Source organism: Pestalotiopsis fici (assembly GCF_000516985.1).
Source record: "Pestalotiopsis fici W106-1 unplaced genomic scaffold PFICI_Scf_2, whole genome shotgun sequence".
In the NCBI taxonomy this organism is placed as follows: domain Eukaryota; kingdom Fungi; phylum Ascomycota; class Sordariomycetes; order Amphisphaeriales; family Sporocadaceae; genus Pestalotiopsis; species Pestalotiopsis fici.
In genome coordinates, this window is record NW_006917092.1 from 3,994,429 (window position 1) to 4,002,763 (window position 8,335).

At 48.7% G+C, this 8,335-nt stretch overlaps 1 protein-coding gene across 1 annotated transcript; it reads left to right on the forward strand.

Annotated features, from left to right (window-relative positions):
• Positions 1-4,861: 4,861 nt before the first annotated feature.
• PFICI_03402 (uncharacterized protein) lies at positions 4,862-8,089 on the forward strand (the record flags this gene model as incomplete). Its single annotated transcript, XM_007831983.1, has 1 exon — positions 4,862-8,089. The coding sequence occupies one exon, from the start codon at positions 4,862-4,864 to the stop codon at positions 8,087-8,089; it is 3,228 nt and encodes a 1,075-aa protein (XP_007830174.1).
• Positions 8,090-8,335: the final 246 nt, after the last annotated feature.

Sequence of the window (8,335 nt, forward strand, 5' to 3'; positions counted from 1 at the left end):
CTTCTTTTTCTTCTTTTTTTTATTTTTATACTTTTTTATTTTATTAATAAAATCTTAAAGGGGGGGGAAGGGCAATATGGGTTTTTACTGCTATGCATAGGGTGATTTTATCCAAATCTTGGTTTTTTAACAGTTTGCCCTCTGGGCATCCGTACTGCTATGACTTCTGCAAGTTTCTGGATATTCTTCGGGGGTTGATTTGATGCCTTGCAGAGATCATGTCATTAAACTTTTCTTTAAAGAGCATTCCTGCTTCAAATATCTACTACAATTCTATTCTTTTATGCTTGCTCTTGATTTTAGTCAATTCGTTTCCGGTTTTAACACATGGTCTTACTAGAACTAATCTTCGAAGGCTGTGATTGACAGAAGAGAAATGCGGGAGGAAGATAAGCAAGGGAGAAGAAGAAAAAAGAGCAAAATAAATCATCTCAATACGACTATGACACACGTGCAATACGTCACCGATCGGGATAACAGACAATTATTCAGCTTTGCTTTCCCAGTCGATTCCATTGCCTTGTTAGATCTCTCAAACTTCACTCAGTAACAACCAAAAGCCAGTTGCCAGTTGTTGAATTACGTATCAACGAACTGTACAAGTCCTCCCCCCCCTTCCTCTTTCCTCTAGAAGCCATCGCGTATTCCATTCCACCGATTGCGAGTGTGATCAGGCGTATCTACTTGACGAAGACGCTTGTATCTTCCGGTGCCTTCTTGGCCTTGACTACCACCAATGATGACATCAGAAGACAAGGAATTGTCATGACCCGCCAAAGAAGTATCCACGGGTAAAAGGTTCCTGGAAAGTCTTCTGGTAATGAGTCAAGGACAGGGTGCGTGGCTCCGTTTTCACGGGATTTCTGATTTCAGCCCCGGCAGACTCGATGGGTTGGCTCGCAACAGTGTGAGAAGGTCCCTACCAAAACGCCGATGGCGTTCCTAGATGAGAAGTCGCCCTCGCATTCCACGTCGCAAATTCCGAGCGCAAGTGTTGTTCAACAGGACGGCTGTTCGTGCAGTTCCCACAGCGACACCGCGGCACCGTTTGCAGGCAAAGTTTGTACAAGTCCAGCTGAAGTGCTTAGCTGAATTGATGTGTGGCAAACGAGCGGTCGTTGAAGAATGTTCCCAATGCACTCGCTTGTCAGGTCGCATTTTAATGGTTCACCCCAGCTGGTCACATGAAGTCTGCAACGGCACCTTGGTGCAATGCATGCACTAGTAGCAGCTTAGCAGGGCAGACAGAATTGAGATTGCAGTCATCGAGCTCGGGAAACTGATTAGGTTGTTGTCGGGCTGGTTCCTAGCGGAAGCAGATGTATATTAGTACCTTATGTTGCTCGCTAGGGAAAGTTTGTCTAGAGAAAGACATGGAATACTCACCTGGGCCCTTTCGTCTACTTGAGGACCACAGTGGCAATGAAAAGTTGCTCAGCAGTGATGCGTCCCCAGCACGAACATTGAACCGTTGTGATGCCGCGGTCGTGGCGGATTTTACCGACTCTGCATGTGGTTGCTGACTGAAGGACGATGGCAAGCATCTTTTTCATCAAACATCCCAACACAGCGTTCCATATCGTACAGCCTGACGAAATATGTTCCTTATGAGATGATGGGCGATGTCACTATTGACTCATTGCCTCTTGTTCGTTTGCGTTTCATGATCAGTACTCCATTCTGCAGGAGGATGAAGTCCCTGGAATCAAGGGTACACCAATTCTTGAGCAGATTGATACCGCGTCGCACACTCAAGAAGGCAACAGTTCCACCCCAACATCGTCAATGGCCGGCGAGAAGATTGTTGGCAACTTCAGGGACCTCGACCATGCATGTCTCGCGTTGAAGAACTTCCAGGAACAACTGAATGTTTCGACTGGGTATTCTAAGAAGGTCGTCCGGGAGAAAATGTGGTCGTACAGGTTTCGCTTTCCGAAGAGGAGTTGCTTTCTACCTCGCTTGGGTGATCCCTATATCTGACAGAATCTAGCCCGAAGTCAAACCCAACCGGAGAATACCTGGATGATTCCTGAGCCTGGGCACCCGGACTTCTTTGAGGACCTGTCAAAGGGTAGACAACAATGCAGGAGGATCGCCGTCGTCATCAGATGAGGGAGCGTAGTCCAAGTCCAGGTTGATATGATCGCTTTCATCATCGCCAAGTGAGAGTCTCTATACTCCTAGTCCAGATCATCAGATGAGGGAGCGTAGTCCAAGTCCAGGTTGATATGATCGCTTTCATCATCGCCAAGTGAGAGTCTCTATACTCCTAGTCCAGATCATCAGCCATGATAGGCTCATCTCTGGGCTCGAGGTATGGAATCTGAAGATTTTGGAGACGGGAATGGGTGGCATCTCCAACAAAACTCGAAAGTGCAGCGGGCGGGGAGGATCTCAGTTGTGTATCACTTCGGCAGGCAGTGCGCGCTCCCCCAGATGAAATGAGTGCAGATGGGATGGGTGAAGATGGTGAAGGCGTTGATGCGACAGGAAGAAACGATGGCACGGTCTTGTGGGAAAGACTTTCTCATCTGCGCCAGTATTGAGGAAGGAATGTATTCTGGGAAGGAACAAGGTTAGAATTTGACGGTCGATTGTTGCTGAAGGAAGGCACGCCTGGCTGCATGGCAGGTGATGTGCATCAAACAGATCTTGGAATGGTACGTACCTGGTCAAAAGGTGGGAAGGGATGAAAAGATAGGGACGAGGTCGAAGAGAGAGATGCATGGAAAGCGCGCTTGATTTCAGAGTGATCTAATTCTTTGTACTTAAGAAAGTACTACGCTTTCCATGATTCCCGTGACGAGTTCTCGTAGTTTCGAGGCTGCCAAGAAGCTTGCTTGTAAGGGGAACAGTGAAGAAGCTTTTTGAAGAAGGGCAGGCGGGAAACCTTGAGAGCGAAAGCGATTTGTGTCGTTCAGATGTTTCTATTCGGGTTTCGATGAGTGCCTCTGGGTGGCTCCGAAATGCTGACTGATCTGGGAATAAATAAACTTTGTGAGTCTCGGAGTCGTTTGCTTTGCTGTTCGGTGGTGATTCGACTTTTCCTGGGCTTGGTCGAGGAGAAGAAGGGAGAGGAGAGAAACTGAGAAGTTTAGAGGAATATTATGTATCTGCTAACAGATGTAGAATGAGAGGATCAATAGTCTAGTGTCCGACTCTAGACAGCCTATAATAATAACACGACGAAACCAGTGGGTGTCTGCCGGTGGTGCTGATTCTGGCTCGTGGGTGTACGAACCACGGGCGTCGGTCCTGGCCCAGATCCTCGTGGTGTTGCTCAGCTTTCTTCTTCTTCTTTTCCTTGACCGCCGCCAGGAAGGGAGGGGACATGGAGGGTGGGAGAGGAAAGAAAGAGAGAGGGGGGGAAGGGTGGGTTGTTTTGATGAGGAGGGCAGAGACGAAAGTGAGGGGAGACAAAAGAGGAATTGGAAGTTGCGCGTTATTTTTGTTCAAAGTGGTCTAATTCTCGTGATGCATTGCTCCTATGCATACGACCGGTGACGCGTCTGAGGTCACTGCCACGGCATAACCCATAAAAATGGCGGAATGTGTTTCTTTCGAGGCAGAGGAGGGCCTTTGTACTTCAGGGAGTACCGCGCGTTCCATGATTCAAGAATGCCTCCTCCAAGCCCCCAGGGAGGAGCCCGGAGGAGCAAAATTCGATGGTATGGGTGAGGATGAGGATGAGTATGAGGGTGGGTGTGAGGCTGAAGAATTAAAGAGGAGGGGAAGGTGGAGGGGTGTTTGTTGTTGTTTCAATCAAGAAGGAAGCTGTGAGGTCCACGGGCCCGGGATTTATACTAACCTTAGTGTTTCCAGGCTGGCGGGCCCCACTCACCGCCGGATCCACAGCCGGCCGGGCGGCGGCAAAACTAGAACAATCCTAAACAATGTCGCCGCTGGCGCAAGCAATTCCTGCGCGACCATGACAGTTTCATTCATTCCTGGCCGGAGTTACTCGATCAGATTTGATGAAAATTGGTTGAAATATGTGGAAATATCTCAAGAATACCTCGTAAAAACAAGGCCTTGACGCGCCGCACCCAACACAACATTCATTCAAACAGGACTCATATGATTGAGATGAATTATTTTCAATCAACTTGTTCATACATAGCCATGTAACTCGATTTCCCCACTGCAGAAATCTCCATTCGCAGACCAGATTTGCAGCATTCACCCAGGGATACGAGCTATTGATGTGACAGTACGCAAAAAGTGCCATTCAGTCTTCCATCAATGAGTAGGAAATTCTATTATCAGGCCAAACACGAGGCAATGCACGCAGCCCACTACTTGTATTGTGCAAATTGGCTTAACAATGACCGGGCCAGAATCATGCCTCGCAAGCTCCATGACACTTAACGCAAACAGGCGGCCAACAATCGAGACGACTTGCGCAGTCTTTCGATCGCATATTATTGATCGAGTGGGGCGGAGTCTCCGTGCCTCCCCATTGTCGATGCCTCTCGGGAGACTAGAATAGTATCAATCTGGACTGATCACGAGCACATTGCGCGCTGCTTTAGAACAATCAGACGTCTGGCAGCCGGTTCGCCGTTTGCAAGAAGTATCCATCCAAACCTCCGCGAGCCTTGCCCTCCCCCCACCACAACACCTTTCAAAACATCCCATTTCTTGCACACCTGCAACTTTCCACCATCACTTTCACATCAAACCACACACTGCTTTCAATCATCCTCTCTTTGATAATTCCGCAAGTCTCTTTTTGCTCAAGAGAAGTTCCTCGCAGCAGCCGCCTCTGTTCGTCAGGAATACAACGCCTCTGACAAGTTCGATCTTGTTACTCTGCCGCCTTTGCCGGCTTCCTCCTCGAATGACGCCCTTACTGAGCCCCATGGGCATTGATGTGGCTGATCCTGAGATGAAGACCACCGAGCAGCATAATAAATCGCCGGATGGTAACAATAAGTCCGGTGATCACATGGCCGACTTACACCATGCACCCGATACTGGCCTGGAACCGGACTGGAAGACTATCGACAAGAATGCTCGTTTTGGGATCGACAGAGCTCAGACGTATGATGTAAAGGGCGAAAGGATTCACGAGCGCAAAACCCATCTCGTGTGCGCAGCCGTTGCCGCATCAGAAGTCATTGACGGCAAATTGTCCAATCGACGATGGCTCGGCTCATACACTCCACAGTATGTCAAGACTGCAGGCCATGGACCCCTGAATCCGGGTGTTCGCTCAAATATTGCATTCACAAATGCAGAATATGGATATGGCATCTTTGAGATTGAAAATGTCTTCAGACAGCCTGGCGAAACTGGTTATGTTGCCCCTTTCTCGAAGACATCACTGTCTACAAAGTTGGCCGCGAAACCGGTCGCCAAGCCCATGACTGGCTCCGAATTCGAAACCTACTGCAAGGCCACCGGTCTACACGAGGACAGCACTGATGCTTACACTGCCGTGTTCAAGATCACAATCCATATTACGACATCGGGTGCCAGATATGTTGAGCATCGACCTGCAATTCTCCGGCATACTCGTCTGAATCATGTGGGTTGGGACACTGTCCGTCAGGAAACTCGACAGTCTGCTACAGAATTCTCCGGCAAAGAGTTATTGATCGAAATGTTCTTCCCTGGTACTGGCAGATTACCCGCTCTCCTTTTCCGTGATCTCGAGTCAACCATCGCCAAATCCAAGAAGAATCCTTACGAGCGATTGGTGACCAAGGTTTCCAGATCACGCACTTTCAAGAGCATGAGGGACATGCCCAGCGTCCTGGAATGCGGCTTCGTCATGCCCGATGCACCGGTAGTGGCATTCTCTGGCGTTGATGAGCAATCTGTTCGTCTCGGAATAGCCTTACGCGATGAGTACCAGTTTGAAGAATCGCTCATGGCTCTCGCTGAGAAGAGACCCTGCAACACTCTTGCCCTTCGACTCAAAGGCCATCAAGTCAAGGGTGTGGATGGTGGATTCCTCTTCATCTTTGTGGATCCGCCTGCTGATTTGGTTCCCGAAATTGGAGAGCGGTTTCTCGTCCGCCTTGACAATGTTCCTTTTGCGCAGCCTGACTCTCCTACCATAGCACTCACAGATGCTCAACGATGTGAGACCATCGCTACTTGCATCACTGAGACATGCGAGGTTGCCCGTTCGTTGGCCAGAATGGATGATAACCTGTTCCTCGGCTACATCTATGATGCTCTTGATCAGGTTGTAAATGACGACGAGCAACGTGACGAGTTCATGGAATTCCAAGCCAGGAAACTCATGCCACGCAAGGGTACTCCAGCAACGGATACTGAGGCTGCTACGCCCTCAGAACATCCCTCAGATCACCGGACTCGTGTTCGTGACTGGGTCAAGGACAAATTCTCCCACGGGCTTCTCAAAACCCCCGACAAAATTCTCGACCGCTGCCCCGATATGCCTGCAGTTCGCATCGTCGCTCCCTCATGGTTGGAGCCACTTGAAGTTGTTGTGGCTTATGTTCGTGCACCCAAAGTCCCGGAATGGCCAAAGAATATCAAACCGACTCCTGTCATTGACGTCAAGTTCCCACGCATATCAATTCAACCAAGCGTGTATGAAACTGTCCGCACAGCCCGCAAGCATATGAAAAACCTCAAGTTCACTACACGCTTCATTCGTCGGGCCCATGACGGACAGATGAATGCAGGCTTGCACGCGCTTGATTTGGCAGGCAAGGATACATGGGAACTTTCCGAAGCACATGATGCAACATTCGCTCGACTCATTGCCAAAGGTGGTGGGCCCACAATCGACTACAACGTCTTGGAAGCCCTGCCCTTGCTGAACGAGTTCATGGCTCATGTCAAGTCCGAGACTGTGCCAACAGACCCAGTCCTGAAAGCCTGCCTTGCCATATACAAGAAGCTCGATGCCGACCAGAAGTTAATTTTCGATGATCTAACAGCGCTTCCTTTTGGTATCAGAATAGTTTCCGGAGGTCCCGGATCTGGCAAGAATTTTGTTGTGCAGCTTTTCATGGCAATTGCTCAGCATAGCGAGGTAGTCGAGGATGTGGTCAACGGATGGCTCAACACTACAGTCCCACTACCAGCTCAAAGAACCACTACCAATGATCGGTCTTCTGATGGTGCCTGGGTTACTCAGCAACCGACATTATCTGCCGATGATAAGGCCAGTTGGGACACTGCAAGACGAGAGATCAAATCGTCCAAGGAGACGCTGGACTTTGGCGATCATATGTCTGATCCAGATGCATATTCTGCCCGTCATCAGGGGAAGCTTGTCATCCTTGCGCCATCCAATAAGTTACTGGACAAGATAGCCATCGATTTGAGAGACCTTTATGCCGAATTGAAGCTGAAGAAACGCATCTGTCGCGTCCTGATGCCAGGTACGGCATCATCCGACATGGAACATCGAATTAGATCAGAACCTCCCGTTTCGCCGTATGATGAGGATATACCCGAGGAAGGCGATGATATTTTCGAGACAGATATCTACCTGGGACAATTGTCTAAGGAGTGTCTCGATCAACATCGCTTCATTGACCCCCCTGGTGGTGATTTCGCGGTCTCAGCTCTCGTGGCGAAGCGCATTACCAATCCCGTACATGGTGACGGTCTGGCCGAATATGTTACAGATCTTGAAGCAGAGCGTTCCTCCGACCCAGATAATTTTTATCTTACATGCATCAAGATCTTGCGAGGACTGTTGAAGAAGGCTCGGAACGAAGAGTACTTGGCGGCAGATGTGCTGTTAAGCACCCCCGAAGCATGGTTCAATCTCTCTTGTCAGAAGTTGCCCATGAAAATCACCGCGCTCTGGATAGATGAGTCGTTCCGTATGACAGAGCCAGAGGCTTTGATCGGGCTCCAGCATGCTCATCAAGCAAAGGTCAGATTCATGACTGGCGATAATGAACAGCACAAGCCAATCGTGAAGTCCATCGACGCCCATAAAAGCAAAGATGACGATCGCGTATTCTGTGCACAATTCGGCTCTCAGCTCGGGTTGGCCTTGCCATCCCGCATGATGGCAGCTGGTTACGAGCACATCATTCTCAATCATAACCATCGGGCCCAAGGTGGTGTCTCCGAGTTTCCGAACGAGTAATCTTGTCATAGAACCATGTTGGAGGACAACGTCGAGATGTGTCCAAAGCAACCGTAAAACACCATCAAATTGATAAAATATATTGCGGTCTTATAAATAAGCCTTTCCCTCTCTTTTTAATAATTACTATATATAATACGGGGTTAAGTTAATTCCTAAGAATTTTCGTGTTAAACCCAGTATTTAAGTATTTGCTTTAATTATTATTAATATTATTAAAAAAAAAAAGAAGAAAAGAAAGAGAAA